The sequence below is a fragment of the Bipolaris oryzae genome, assembly GCF_000523455.1.
Source record: "Bipolaris oryzae ATCC 44560 unplaced genomic scaffold scaffold_34, whole genome shotgun sequence".
Taxonomy (NCBI): domain Eukaryota; kingdom Fungi; phylum Ascomycota; class Dothideomycetes; order Pleosporales; family Pleosporaceae; genus Bipolaris; species Bipolaris oryzae.
Genome location: NW_006911310.1, coordinates 23,776 through 39,281, shown reverse-complemented (window position 1 = coordinate 39,281; position 15,506 = coordinate 23,776). Strand labels below are relative to the sequence as shown.

The following is a 15,506-nucleotide window of genomic DNA, read 5'->3' as shown; positions in this document are numbered from 1 at the left end:
CTGCTGCTGCTGCCGCTGCCCGCCTCGCCTACCACTTTCACGTGCTTGCCTGTCTGCCCCGTCTGCGCCTGCCTTTGCTCTGCGTCCTGCACTGCCTTCTTTGCACACGCACTGCACTGCACCGCACTGCACCGCACTGCACCGCGCCGCACAACCCCCTCTCGCTCTCTCCACATTACCCGTGAATTTCATCACCTCCCTTCCTTCGCACCGGCACGTGTCTGCTCAAAATGGACGCCTTGTCCGGCAAGAATTCGACAGGTCGCAGAGTGTCTTTGCTAAACGACGGCCCGGCGCCTCCACCTCAACTTGTCCGACTCCCCTCCATTACTCCTTCCCTCCAGTCCCGCACCTCAGCTTATTCGTCACCTGCTGCCTCACCACCAACCCCACGCCTGGTCCGCAGCGATTCTTCAGACTCAAACATGCAGACTCCCTCACCCATTACTCCAGACTTTGCTTTTGAGCAGGGCATGGATTCGCCCGTCTTTTCGCAAAATGGCTTCTTCCCCTCGCAAAAGGATCTCAGCTACTCCATGCACCAGCCACAAACGGCCCCGATGCCCTACCCACCCCAGCCGGGCTACTTCAACAACAGGCCCGACCATCTTCAGGACCCGCACCATCAGCAACACCAGCAGCTCTCGGAGCCCTCGGCCCTTAACGCACGCCCAAAGAAGAACAGTTACCCATGCCCAATGGCCAAGCAATTTGGCTGCAACGACTACTTCACCACCTCAGGCCACGCTGCGCGCCACGCCAAGAAGCACACAGGCAAAAAGGACGCCTTCTGCCCCGAGTGCAACAAGGCCTTCACCCGCAAGGACAACATGGAGCAGCACCGCCGCACCCACCAGACCGGTCGCAACGCCGCCAAGGGCGCCGACCGCGACGTCAAAAAGGCAAAGCACCAGGCCAAGCGTCCCAAGCCAGCGCCTCTGCAGTCGACGATGCCTTCCCTGTCATCGCTCTCCATGGTCGACCCCACCCTGCCTGTCAGTCCTGCTACGGCGTCATACATGGCTCCCTCAGTACAATCGTCCGACTCCTTTCTCGACTTTTCAAACTCACAACATCGCTCGCCGTACCCCGACCCCACTCCTTACAGCTACAACCCTAGCTCGTATGGCGGTCTAGACGCCTTGGCCATTGCCGCCAGCGGAGAGAAGCGCAAGTTTGAATCGTAACTCGCTTTGTCACTCGCCTCTCGGTGTCTAGTTTCTGTTCTTCTTTTTTTTCGTCTCACGCTTGTCATCACTTTTTCTGGTCTACGGCACGAGGCTCAACAACCTCTGGAGCAAGGCGCTTACGGCTATGATCAGCATCTAATGGAGTTTTTTTTTTACTAAAAAAGGCCGTTTTGGAAGAAATAGACGCACGCCGTCATGGCTACAAACGGATCTCGGCGTTTCATTTGAGTGGGCGGTGCGATTTGCTCGCACGCACGCATGACCTTTTCCTTACGTTTTCTTATTGCTTTGTCATTTCCTTTGTATATACCTTTACGGCAGTCACGCCTTCTTTACAGACATGTTTTTTTCTTTCTTCTTCTCGTTTCAATACGGTGGTAGCGCTACCATGATGACGGCCAATTGGGTGGATGAGGGCTTCAATCATAGGGACGTGGGCTTGGAACTGGTAATATGGATACCCGCCCTTTTTTGCAAGGTGCACCGACCTTTGATTTTTGTCTTGATTTGGACCACATGTGGCACTGGCCCTCCGAGGACGACTGAGAGGGGTGTCTGTTACAGACGATCACCCCCCTCTTGTCCGCTACTCGGATAATAGCAATGAAAACAATTACATATACACATTACATGGCTCGTCCCTGCTGGCAAGGTTGCTTGGTGTATATAGGTGCATAGTTTTGTCAGTGCTCCCTAACGCAAAGTGGCTTGGTAGTCTCAACAATATGTCTGTAACCATGGAAAGGCGTCGTGGACAAATGCTCCATCAAGGTCGCCAACCAGGGCGCCAGCTGTGGCCTTGCAGACGCAGAGCACATGCAATAGTGACGATGACGACGGGTAATCAGACTACAGCCTGGTAGCCCGCTGTCATTCCGCAATCTTGTTACTAAGGCCATCTGCCGTCGGCTTGCCATGGTTCGCAGCGTGTCTAGCCTTTTTCTCCTCACCTGCTATCCACTCTTGGCCGCTATGCGGCGCCTCACAAAGCTTATTTTGGCGCGCTGCCATCTGTGAGTCGCTGCGGCGTACTCTCCCCGCAGGCTACCCAAGAACCGATGCAAGCCAACGGCTAATTCTCAATTCTTTGTTTCCAATCCCAGCCTGCCTACCGCTTGCCTGTAACTCTTACGTTGGAAAAAAAATTCCACTAGTTCGTGCAGGCCGGCTCCCCCCCTCCAAGAAATGCAGACCCTGCAGATCGCCCTTCAACATCTCGGTCGAAGCCCTGAAGATCTGCACATGAGGCCTCATTGGGTAGGCTGTCCGTTCCGGTCTTTGCCATTGGCCTGCCCCCTCGTCGGGTAAACTAATCCCTCCAGCCCACACGCATTGCTGCTGCTGCTGCTACTACTACAACGCTTTGCATTACCAAATTTACAGTCAAGGACATGCCTACAAGGAGATTACACCTAGATAATGCTAAAGTTGCGCCGCAGTACACTCTTACGGACAAGAGCCGACAGCCCGCTACGACGGACTCAGCAATGCCCCGAGCGGTTACACGCGCACTGCACTTTGGGCCTACCCTAGCACACCTTGCACACCTCTTGTGCTCCGTCTTCTGACGTCCGAGGAACCCGTCTGGTGCGCATTCTTGGACGTCACACCATCCCCCCCCCCCGGTCTGACAATATCTTCTTCATTGCTTTTGGCCCTTGCTCTGTCGTTATCGGCCTTTGTTATTTTGCTGACTGTTCCATGTTTTGCATTTGCATGTCCATCCGGCTGCTTACGGATCTGTACGGCTTTGGGCATGGTGCGTCCAATTAGAGCGAGCCCTATACGCTAAATTGCAACGAATCAAGCTGACCAGCGACCGTAATCATCACCTCAAGGCTGGAACCAACTGCTATCCCCAGTCAAATCTTGGGACCGAAAGCTGTGTCACTCTAGGCTTCCACCATCCACCATGTGCATGCCCTGCTTCAGCTAGGCGGCCGATTTGCATCTACGATAAGGTTTGCAGACAGAGTCGTTCTCGATGCGACCACCACTCATATCCAACTCCTACACTAAGACGAGAACTACCAAAATTCGCATATCGATACGTGCACTTGAAATCGTGGACCCCGTGCATGATTGCGTCTGTTGGCGGCAACCTCCGCGGCAGCAAGCCTCCACGGCCGCAGCGGCTGCTTACATGTACCTTTTTTTTCTTTTTTTCTTTACCCCCCCAAAAAGCCTCTCAATTTTCCTCGTCGGTCCATTCTGTCTATACGTAACACAATATCCGCGGATTCGCTGATCACTGCATCTGTACAGTCCACCTCTCTCCCCTACCTCCAAATGAAATGCACTTGATACTCGATTACCACGGCATCCCCTGCAACACAACAGGTCCCCCGCACCACTCATTCCCATTTCTTACACGCCCTCCCCGCACGTTGCCACGGTCGGCCCTTGGTCGGCGCCGGGCACAGAACCGGTTGGCATATTGTAAGACATGGCCACATCAGCCACCCCCCCTGGCCCCGAAATAGTAGCTGAGCACGCATGGCCGTACGTAGGCGAGTTTGCGGGGAAACGACCACATCCCCGGGGGGGCTACTACTGTGGCCGTACAACCTAGCCTGGCCCATGCCTCTGGACAAGTAAGAAATGGTGGAGGAAAAGCTGGACTGGCAGCAGATGGCTCCCTGGTCCTTGCTCTCTTTCCAGCCCCCTAAGCAGCTGATGAAACTATTCGCAATCACAAACCAAAGCCAGCGTTAACTCTTTCAGGAAGCTACCACCCTCGACCCCGTGTGTGAAGTGGTCGAAAAGAGAAGTCTCACCTCTCCTCTACTCGTCCTTTTTTAGACAGATCTGCCTTGGCAGAGTCTTGATAGCACCGGAGACACGTAACGTATGCGTAGGCAGGGCAAACCTCGCTTCTTCTCCCATCTCCATGTCCGGACATGATGCAGAAACCCTGTACATGCACACTGCATTTGGTAAATAGGCCATAGTAGTACTACGTTACGCCCGTCTCAGCAAAGAGAGGGCACGCAATCTCTGCTCTGTATCTCTGCACCATCCCTCCCTTTTGGGGCTATTGCTCCATTCGTCTTCGTCGAGACACAAAACGAAAAAACGACAGAGCGAGTTTACGCCGCGAAGGATGAGGACGCACTACTCAATATAGTAGCATACCAAACTCCTGCAATTACTGCTCTCATGCAACATGAAGATCAGACGAAAACAAAAAATACCTTTCTCATTCTCGTCGCCATTCTCATCCAATATCGCTGGTATTGCTTTGGCTATGTCCGTTCAACCCCAATCCGAAAAAAAAATACCCATTACGCATTCACATGTCCAACACAGACACAGACACATACGCACACGCATCAAACATCGCAATGTCGAACCCCATGTCCACCATAAAAAAACACCGCAAATCAAACAAACCCCATGTCAACCCTATGCTTCACACGTGTGCTTTGTAATCCGAGAAAAGGAAAACCCCTCAACTCATCCCTCCAAATGCCTCAATCCCACAACAAGCATCCCTTCACTACCTTCACGTCTATCATTCACCCAACAAGGCATCCCTCCACCCCCCCTCCTTCCCCATCCGTCTCTTCTCCCCTCCCCTTCCGCTCTCACCCTCCTCTTTCCTCGGACATTGCGCTCTTCGGACATCACGTCTCTCCTTCTTTCTCTTACCCCTTCACATCCCGCCCTTCTGCCCTTTGAAAAGCCAAGCATCCCAGGATCCAGAGTTTAACTTCATCAAAATCTAACAAGGGGTCTCTACATGCTTCGGCCCGTTTGCTTGTGTCTCGATGGGAGAACCCGAAGGTGCGGGTCACCACCGATTGGGAGACCAGGGTGAGATATGCGTACGGACGCAGGGAGTGGGCGGAGGTGAAGGTGCGTATAGGGATGCGGGATGGGGTAGATGGGGGGTGAAAGATGAGTAAGGGAATTTGTAAGATAGGGGGGAAAGGATGGATTGATGGACGGAGTATGATCAAGGGAGAGAATATGTTACGGTCATTACAGTTTTTTTTGTTGGGGGGTGAGGGGGGTGAGGTGTTAGGTATGTTACGTTTCCGTAGTGAAAGTGACAAAAGTCGATAACGATGTTCCGTGACCTGGAATAATCACAACACGATATGTTACTGTGTTTTCTTCAACCCTAATTTTCACCCGCTGGCATCAACATCTCTTTTCCATCGATGCAATAAAAAAAGATGAACAGAGGTTTTTTGTTCGTTTACACACACACACGGAGTTTGAAGTCCGATACAAACAACACTTTGTCAACTTACCCCCGAGCAATGATAAGAGAGAGAGAAAAAAAACTACAACAAAACACATCTCACGCATCCCCTCCACCAAAAAAAAACAGCCCAGGCAGAAAAACACAATCTCAGTCAGCTGCAGCCTCTTGTATTACTCTCACCCGCATCCCATATCATCCCACATATACTACGGTCGCAGCGGCGGTGGAAGCTGTCGAGGAGAAGCAGGGATAAATTATCGTTTTGTATCACCAGGGGAGACTTACACCAACACACACACACATCCATACATCCATACTTACATGCATACATACATACATACATTCAACGTGCATACGTACGTATCGGCAGCAGTTTCGGTGCCCGGTGTGCCAACACACACCTTTTTGAACACTGATAATCGCATCCCGTCTACATTCCTCCCGACGATGACAAAGACGACGACGGCGACGGGACGACGGGACGACGACGAAAACGACAACAAACGACTGCATAAGTGGTGTTAAAGTGCAAAAAGATCTAGAATGCTGACATGCTTCAACAACCCCCCCCCCCCCCCCTCCCCTCTTCTTTTCTTCTTTCTTCTTTATCTAGGAAAAACAGCGACGGGAATAGAGTTGACAAAACGATAAGAACACGAGAGGGGAAGGAAGAAGAAAAAAAAGCGACGAGGAAAGAAAGAAAGAAAGAAAAAGCTACGATACTCGCACGTATGTTGTGGAAAAAGGGAGGTTTCGAAGACTTGGGGGAAAAATGGGAATAGGAAAGGAAGAGAAAAAGAGAGAGAGAGGTAGGAGAGGGAGAGAAAGAGAGTTGATACAAAACTCTACATACTCGCTTACTACCACTATGCAGCCAAAAAAAAACCCCTCCGTCTTCCCGAAAAGATACTTCCATTGCCATTATTGTTGAGACGACAGACACGGGAAAGCGGCTGACACGGCGTCTTTTCCCCATCTGCCCGCAACCCTCCCCCCTCCCTTCCTTTCCTTTCGCTGCGGCCCGCTGGACCTACCCGTCAGTTGCACTGCACATACGAAACGTACCACAACGCACAGCGTAAACCCCTGGGGGTGTTTCTCACCCCTTTTTCTCGCAATCTGTCTCAACACATGCGTGTGTATCTGTGTGTCTATGTTTGTTTGCGCGCCTCGGTGACCGCGGTACGGGATGCACCTGCGTCTTTTGTGGCAGGGATGGAGGGGGGGGAACTGGGGGTGTGGAGGCGAGGAGGGACAGAAAAACGTATGGATGTATGTGTGTACGTGTGCGGGTGTGTGTATGTGACAATACTGTAGAAAGAAAAAAAGGCACTCGCATGGGGTTTCCATCTTTGATCAGAAAGGAATAGATGGAGTGATTGAGCAGAAAAATTGCATGTGTAATTTCGGGATTATTATTTTTTGTTCGTTGTTTCGTTTCTTCATTGAATTCATTTAGCTGAACTTGGCCATGTTGACATAACGCGCAAAACTATGGTCTTCGCCTTGGTCGAGACCACGGTCCTGCACCGCTTGCCTGTAACGCTCCTTGATGCCGGACTCCGGGTCATCCGAGTCCATTTCGTCCTCGTAGTCTAGGTCATCGTGGGCCATGGCGTCGTCCTCCGAGTCTTCCGCGTCGCTGACCGTTTGCGGCTCTTCTTTGCGCGGCCGGGGCTTTGGCTTGGTGCCGGCACCGCCAACCTTCATGTCTTTCATCATCTTGTCTAGTTCGCGCTGACGTGACGCCTTCTTCTCTTGCTCTCGCTCGACTCTTCTTCGCTCCAACTCGGGCTTATAGTCTCGCTCAAATTCAGCCTTCTTTTCTTCAACGCCCTTGAAAAACTCGTCCATGCCTTCTCCGGTCATAGCGCTGACGCCGACAACGCTAAGGTGTTTGTAAAACTCTTCGAGTACGAGCGACATGCTGTTCAGCAGGCTGCCCATGTATCCGCTACCTCCGCCTATGCCTTCGCCGCCAAAAGTGCCGCCTTCCTCTTCATTTCGGAGCGCGGTCTGAAATGCCTCAAAGTCCGTCATCCAGTCTTTGGCAAACTGAGCGTCCTGGGCGTCGGTCTTATTGAATACCAGGATCATGGGCAGCTTGGTCTTGTAGAGGATCGAGCAGGCATAAAGCATGTTGGACATGAAGGTACTTGTGCTGGTTGTACGTGGCGTGTCGATAATGTACGCAATCACTGTGGGGAACGTGCTGGCTAAACTCGAAAGAAGAATCTCTCCGCTGGCCGACCAGACAAAGACTTCAATCTGACCTGGTGTGTCAACCAGGATGTGCTTGACCTGCGCTTGCTGAACTGGAGCCGCCTGCTTGTCCTTTCCACCGCTTGTCATAAATTCCACAGTGCTAGGCTCTGGCTCTTTTTGAGGCGGCGGCGGCTGCGTTCGCTTTTCTAAGAGACCAATAATCTGGTCGATTTTTGTGCTGAACAAGTTTAAACTTGTCAGGATGCCACCGTTGGGACCCAGATTGAACTGCTTCATGACCTCTTTGTAGTTGACACTATCGCGAATGTCGATGTTGGGTGTGAAAGGAACATGGTGGACGGCGGGGTCGAGGTTGATAATGTAGGGCGGGGTTGGAGGTGTCTTAGATACTGATGGTTCGCTCTTGGTGGGATCGGGGTGTGTGTAGAGGTGGGAGACAAGCCGCTGCATGAAAGTTGTCTTTCCACTTCCTGCCATGCCCACGCATACAATGGAGACGGGCGCATTCGAGGCAGCGGCGGGTGTGGCGCCCTCGGGGGCCTTTGAGGCGGACATGGCGAGGTTTTGTTCGAGTTGAAGCGGCAGCAAGAAGGATTGGAAGTGTTGTGAACAGAAGGTAGTGTAGAGAAGAAAGTAGTAGGTGCTATACAACTCCAGTGAATAACCACCAGACGCGGCCTTCTGGAAATTCTTAGGTGGGGCGGACGCGCTAGAAAACCGCCGCGGTGATGTCAGGCCCGAGCTTTAACGGCGGCTCGAAACTTTGGCCGCACGCGCTCAACGTCGCATAACACGACCAACGACAATTAAAACGACATCGTCGCCAACACCACCAAAATGGGCCTAGAGGAATTCGAAAAGGAGCTTGCGCAGAGCAAGAAAAAAGACGAACAAAAGAAGCGCGACCGGAGCAGGAGTCGCGACAGACATCACCGCAAGCACCGCTCTTCACGCCATCACGACGACGACGAGCACCACCGTTCCAAGAGGTCGCGACACCATCGGGAGACATCTGAAGAGCGTGCGCGACGGAAGCGGAGAGAGCGACATGAAAAGGAAGACCGGTCGCGGCGCAAGCATAGAGAGACTCACTCGAGCGACGATGAGGACCGCCTGACACGAAAGCGCAAATCACGACATTACGACGAAGACGAATCTTCTGGCGACGATGCCCCGCAAGAAAAAGACTACATGCCCCCTGATGATGATATCCTGGACCAGCAGCTCGAGGAGGCCGCTGATGCAGACTTGCAGCGCGACGATTGGATGAAGGCACCATCGTCCATGGATGTTGACTACGTGCAACGAAAGAAGAAGGAGGATAAGTCAACTTATGTCAAAGCATCAGCTGAGCAACAGCATGCGCTCAAGATCCACCAAGCCGAGCTGAACCATCATCTGGCCGACGTCAAGGATGAGCAAGTCCCAGTGGCTGACGAGCCGGCCCAGCGAGAAGTGGGCTACACATTTGGAGACTCCGGATCACAATGGCGCATGACGAAGCTTAAGGGCATATACCGGAATGCGCAGGAATCAGGGCGAAGCGTGGAAGAAGTCGCCATGGAAAAGTACGGCGACCTGCGTGACTTTGACGAGGCGCGCGAGGAAGAGATTGAGCTTGATCGGAGAAAAATGTATGGAAAGGATTATGTGGGCAAAGAGAAGCCATCAGGCGAGCTCTTTGAGGAGCGCAGACTAAAGGCAGGCATTCACCGACTGCCCCGCGACTCTGGAGAAGCAGCAGATATACCCCAGGGCGAAGTTGTCCCTAATCCACAACCAACAGCAAACACGGTTGCACTCAGCCAAACTGAGCTCAACAGACTCAAAGCCCAGATGATGAAGGCCAAGATGAAAAAGGCCCCCGAAGCTGCCCAATTGGAAGCTGAATACAACGCCGCTCTCGCAAACGCATCCGGCTCTAGGGACCGCGATGTCGTCGTCCTTAACGCAATGGACAACCGCATGCTCGCGGGCGGCCGCGAAGGCGAAGTCATCGCGCTTACCAACAAGCGCGGCACCGAGCGCGGCCTCGTCAAAGAAAACGAGGACATGTCCCTTGACGACATGGTCCGCCAGGAGCGCCGCACCAAAGGTCAGCCAGGCGGCGAAGGCCAGCTCCTGGCTTCCAAGATCGCAAAAGACAGCAAATTTGACAATGACCTTGACTACCTCGACGAAAACGCCACCAAACTCGCCGCCCGCGCTCCCAAATCCTCCATCAACCTTCGCAACGCCGCAATCCAAGACTACACCAAAATGTCCCGCATCCTCGACGCCTGCCCTTTGTGCCACCATGAAGACAAGTCACCCCCGCAACCTTCCATCGCCCCCATTATCTCCCTCGCAACCCGCGTCTTCCTCACTCTCCCCACCGAACCAGAAATCAGCACTGGCGGCGCTGTCATAGTCCCCATAGCGCACCGTACCAACCTCCTCGAGTGCGACGACGACGAGTGGGAGGAACTCCGCAATTTCATGAAATGCCTCACCCGTATGTACCACGAGCAAGGCCGCGACGTTGTTTTCTACGAAAACGCTGCGTTCCCTGGTAGAAAGGGGCATGCGGCGTTGAACGCTGTCCCTATCCCGTTCGAGCTAGGCGATATGGCGCCTGCGTTTTTTAAAGAAGCGATTCTCGCCCAAGCTGGGGATTGGACGCAGCATAAGCCGTTGGTGGATACGCAGAAGGCGTCGCGGAACGGCATGGGGAGAGCGGCGTTTCGACGGAGTTTAGCGAAGGAGATGCCGTATTTTCACGTGTGGTTTGAGCTGGATGGCGGACTGGGGCATGTGGTCGAGGACGAGCGGGCGTGGCCGAGGGGCGACTTGTTTGCCAGAGAGGTGCTGGGTGGTATGTTGGATGTTGATGTCGAGGTTGTGAAAAGGCAGGGCAAGTGGGTCAAGGGGGATAGGAGGGTCGAAGGGTGGAGGAAAGGGTGGAGGAAGTTTGATTGGACTAGGGTTTTGACGGAAGGGCAATAGGCCGCTGTTTGTTTGCGAAATATTCATGTGCCATCATGTGCAATATGACAGCGCATACGTGTCGTCACGAAAAAATCCGGTTGTCAAAGTCACTTCATATCAATAATCCACGCTATTAGTTTGGAATGCACGTTGTCCTAAAACCCTTTCCGAAGTATTGGTTTCAATACTCGATATCTACCTAGCATATGAGTCTGTAAGAGCATCAGTAAATCGCTGGCATGCTATTTAGCCAGTCAAGTCAAGCTTCTGTTAATGAGACAGGATTGGTCAATTCAACGGTTACGCTGAATGCATGCAATGGCCAAAGGCTGCAGGACTTGCGTAAATGGCTGGATTTCTGTGTGGGGCCCAAGAGCAATTCCCACCGTATATGTAATAGACTGCAGCTACCCCTCAACCTATCGCCACATTCTTCACCGTCTTTATCAAGGAAATCTTGGTACAATGCCGAGGAAGATTCACGGGTCCATATCATTCGGGACGAGCTCAGAGTTCTCAAACTCATATATCGCAATCTCAGAGGCCTCAAGCTCGAACACTACATTCTTAGACAGTGACGAATAAGATGATAATGAATATATCATCATCAATGTAGACAAGACGAAACTTAGTTCAAGTGTTCTGACTGCCAGACGAACTGCTACCTCAGAGTTTCAAGAAACTTTGCGGGAAGATTGCCAAGAGCTGCACATAATAGCCTCAGTTGCAGCGGTCATTCCAGATAAGACACATCGATTGTCAGTAAAAGTTGTAACAGGTGTTCCGGACGAGAAGGACAGCGATACCGCCTTGGAAGCTCTGCAACATTGGCTGTTAGTCACCAATCCGTCAACATTGTTCATGCTTACATCCAAGAAGGCATCTAAAGACCGAATGTTCATCATTCCAGACGTTCCGAGTTAGTAGCAGTTGAACGAGCCCAAGTTGACACGGTTTCATAGATTTGCTGACCATTACCAGAAAGCGGTACTCAACTTTGCACTGCGATACCACCCAGATGCGATTACGGTCCTCATGTATCTACTCCAGCGGGTTCAAGACGAATTCGAAACAACATCCGCTTATGGAAGCTATATCCAGCCAGGTACAGTCTTGAGATGTAATGGCAAAGATACGAAAAATTCAAAGAAAAACGATGTATCGGTCACTTTCGTTTCGTAGCGATATTTCGATATCAGCAGCAAGAATTGGCCAGATCCTCCGGCTGATGAGTCCCTGCATCTTCCGAAAGGCCTATTCCAGCAACATTATCCACGGGAGGCAGCCCAGGATCGAGATCGTCAGCAGTCCTTCAGCAAGTCCAAAAGACCTGGAACAACATTAAACAATTCCTTACGTGTACCTCAGCTATATGTTTTGGTATTAGGCCCAAATACGGTAATCACATGCGGTCCTTCGACGCTAGCTTCGACATTCCACAACAGCATCGAGTTCATAACACAAGAAGCGCTCCTCCTTGGCTCAACAAGCTTGGTACGGCTTTCAGCGGACTTTGGTCCGAAGACGGTCTCCTATCTACCATTGGAGAGCTGTCAAACCTTTTTTGCACTCAAAGCCATGATTCAAACAGAATGGCTTCAGAACACAGACCATCACATCGATGATTGTATTTTGCATACCTCGGAAGATAACATTGAGCTCGATGCATCACGGTGGCCAAAAGTTGTACAGACTAGGAACTCTTTGTTTGTCCTTGTGCGCATAAGTCTTCGTAACCAGGCAGAATTGCCCACAAATCAAAGCATCACGAAACGACTATTGATCGAATATAGAGGTTTCAACTCTGATGAAGAAGATGGCAAGGCACATGCTACAGTTCACAAAATGTCAGTTGTTAGTCTTGTATCTGTTTCAGCTTAAAAGGTCTAGACTGACATGTCCAGGATATTTGGTGCTGACCGAAATCCACGAAATCCTGATTTACCAATTGACGACCTTCGCGGAGGCAGATGTCGGACAAGCGTGAAGGCCGACAAAGCCCCTAGAAAAGGATCCAAGCCTATCGAATCAATACCGCACCCAGAGATTCAGAACTCTAGTTATAAAAAGGCAACGCAGCGTATCAACGAGGAGTTGCGTGTTCCACCCTTCCTGGCATGGCCTACTACCTATGATGATAAGAAAAACGAAGTAGACTCTCAATCCCCGAATGAAGCTTCGTATCGGATGGATTCTCATGGTGTGCTGATACAAATTACTCTACGTATCATTGATAAGCGAATCTACTGACCCCACGAAAGCTTGAAAGCGGGTCTTTGTGCCGCATCTCTTGTCGTTTGGCAGAAGGGCAATCATCAAACAACTATCTGTGCGAACTCTATTCCTAGGAAACATATCAGTGATGTTTATGTCAAACTCGACTCAAAAGTTCTGACAAACCCGCCTTCCCGCCTGGAGGAATTCATACAGTATCTCGAAACATACGGTGAGGGGGGGTCAGAAAGCTATCCTCCTTCACCAACGAGCTCGTTCCAGAATACAGCCTTCAACAGGGAAGTTTCTGGGCAAGACGTACTTCTATGGCAGGTGGCACGATTATCTGTTGTCCGAAACATATTCGCCAATGGTGTGAAGACCTTAGCTGGTCAATTCGTGCCCAAACATTGTGTATATCCACTTGTAGATCGATGCTGGGGCTCAATCTCAATTGTAGATCAGGTAAGTCGAAATTCTCTGGGATTTGACACTATCACTGAAACACATAGGCTATAATTAAAACATCACGGAAACCCTGTGTACACCACAAAAAAAGGCCATACTAATGGCGGTCCTCCAATGTATATAGTGAGGCACTTACCGAAGGGTGGTTATTCAACAATGCACTCACTAGCGAACCTTGACATTCCAGTCTCTTATTGGGATACTTATGACAACAAATGCCGATATTCCAGTATTTAAGAAGCAATCAGCCATCCTCGTTTGGCACATGTTTCTAAACGAAGCGTTGACGTAGAGCACACTTCAGAATCGCTCGAGCATTGGGTTGTATCCACTGTGGACGCAGATCTGGAGATAGCAACGGAGCGTCTGCTCAAATTTCTCGAAACCTTAAATCGACGTGTGCAAAAGTTGCTATCAAGGGCTGTGGACATGCGCCAGAGTGTCGCCAATGGTTCGCAAGAGCTCAATGACGGATATTACTCACGTTCAACGCTAGTCAAAGCTGCTGAGAAGATTTTCCAATTTTTGTACTACTCAGCATACAATTTCAATGTTCATTGCGAGTTGGGATTTGCGCCAGCGGGGCCTCGACTTCTTGCTGCGTCTCAAGAACATGTTCATGACAAATCTGGGGCGGAAATATTCGCTACTCTTGCCGACCTTGCAATGTCAAAAGCAAGGGACGATCTCTTACTCATGACGCACACTGGCGATGATGCGGGGGCAATATTCCATTTCAAAGCTTCGGCACAGTTCACTATCGACCTGGGTCTCTCAGAGCTCATGGGACGGCCGCTTATGTGGGACATGTCAATCCTGGAGCTATACAGGGATCATCTGTCTGCTCTGGTATGTATTCAAATAACCATATATCCGATTTGGCATATTCTAAGAATTACAGCGCTTCAAAGCCAGCCGTAAGCCTTCGAAGACAGTCTTACGTGAGCTATATCTCTTAGATGAGGAGATTGAAGTTGTTGCGTCTGTATACATGCAACAATATAAGACCGAATATAATCTCTGGAAAGTGCTTGGAGTCAATGAGATTGAAACCAAGCGAGACGTGAGTGCAACTGGAACATCCTGAAATATGAAAAACTAATACCTTACATATAGTGGCGAGATGAATACGTAGAGAATCTGTTTTCTCAATTTCGAAACGACCTAGAAAAAGCCGCCAAAGCGCTACGACACAACATCGAGATCACAGATGAAGGAAACTCCAAAGCAATTCTCATCTTCACGCTCGCAACGATCATATTCTTACCTCTTTCGTTTATTGCCTCGGTGTTTGGCATGAACACCTCGGATATCAGGGACATGAACAGTAACCAGGCGCTTTTCTGGGCGATAGCACTCCCCGTCACCGCGACCATCGGTGCGATATCTCTAGTAGCCGCCTACGGAAATGTATCCATTGTAGATAGAATCCGCAAGCTCAAGAATAACGTCACGATGAAACGGCCCACCACCCAACTCCCTTGGAAACGCATCAAACACAAAACAGACGAAGAGAGGGCAGATGACCCCAACATCGCTGCAATAGCAAAACGAGAACGCCGCTTCAACGCTCACCGCTCTGACCTATGGTTGCACAGTAAGCGTTGGCCAAGCCGCAGACAAAAGACTAATTCGCATGATCCCCGTGTGCTAGTCCGCACCGCAACTGGCAAAACACTGCATACGAAACCCAAACGGAGGGTGCGCGAAGCTGATGCACTGGACAGCTCGGAGAGGCATTGAAGGCGCAGAGGGAGTAGCAATAGACATCGACTTTCCCCCTAATCCAACTCACTGATGAACGTATTCCACTCGTGTTAATGATTAATCCCGTAATACCAATCTGTTCACACTCAATACGCTGCACAAAGGAAACATGAATATAAAACGACGCCAGAAATCTCGTGCTCAGGAACTAAAGAGGGTCGCAGCTTTGACTACACATTACTCTACCTGCCCACTAGTGTAATTGTTTATGTGGGCTGGGTTATGCACTCCTTGAAGCCGATAAGGAATAATCCGCTGTGAATGGTGCACTACAGTGTGAAAGAACGTTTGATCGCGAATACATCCTTTGAATCATTCACCGATAAAATAGACTGGTCTTTTCTTTTTCTTTTTTACAGAGCTGAAGTAAATTTTTACATCATGCAATGAATTCTGCTGATACATCATTCCGCAACATAATTCAACCCTTGTTCGAGACTTCACTGGTGCCCATAAAATCG

At 50.6% G+C, this 15,506-nt stretch overlaps 4 protein-coding genes across 4 annotated transcripts; 3 read left to right on the top strand and 1 right to left on the bottom strand.

The window, feature by feature from the left end:
• Positions 1–230: 230 nt before the first annotated feature.
• On the top strand, positions 231–1,187 carry COCMIDRAFT_24616 (uncharacterized protein; the record flags this gene model as incomplete). The annotated part of the gene is made up of 1 exon (XM_007687794.1): positions 231–1,187. One exon carries the CDS (start codon positions 231–233, stop codon positions 1,185–1,187), a length of 957 nt encoding a protein of 318 aa, XP_007685984.1.
• A 5,671-nt stretch (positions 1,188–6,858) lies between these two features.
• COCMIDRAFT_90073 (uncharacterized protein) lies at positions 6,859–8,184 on the bottom strand (the record flags this gene model as incomplete). The annotated part of the gene is made up of 1 exon (XM_007687825.1): positions 6,859–8,184. One exon carries the CDS (start codon positions 8,182–8,184, stop codon positions 6,859–6,861), a length of 1,326 nt encoding a protein of 441 aa, XP_007686015.1.
• Positions 8,185–8,466: 282 nt separating this feature from the next.
• On the top strand, positions 8,467–10,614 carry COCMIDRAFT_90111 (uncharacterized protein; the record flags this gene model as incomplete). The annotated part of the gene is made up of 1 exon (XM_007687824.1): positions 8,467–10,614. One exon carries the CDS (start codon positions 8,467–8,469, stop codon positions 10,612–10,614), a length of 2,148 nt encoding a protein of 715 aa, XP_007686014.1.
• Positions 10,615–12,492: 1,878 nt separating this feature from the next.
• COCMIDRAFT_34980 (uncharacterized protein) lies at positions 12,493–15,021 on the top strand (the record flags this gene model as incomplete). The annotated part of the gene is made up of 5 exons (XM_007687806.1): positions 12,493–12,776; positions 12,858–13,279; positions 13,517–14,127; positions 14,180–14,341; positions 14,395–15,021. The coding sequence occupies 5 exons, from the start codon at positions 12,493–12,495 to the stop codon at positions 15,019–15,021; spliced, it is 2,106 nt and encodes a 701-aa protein (XP_007685996.1).
• Positions 15,022–15,506: the final 485 nt, after the last annotated feature.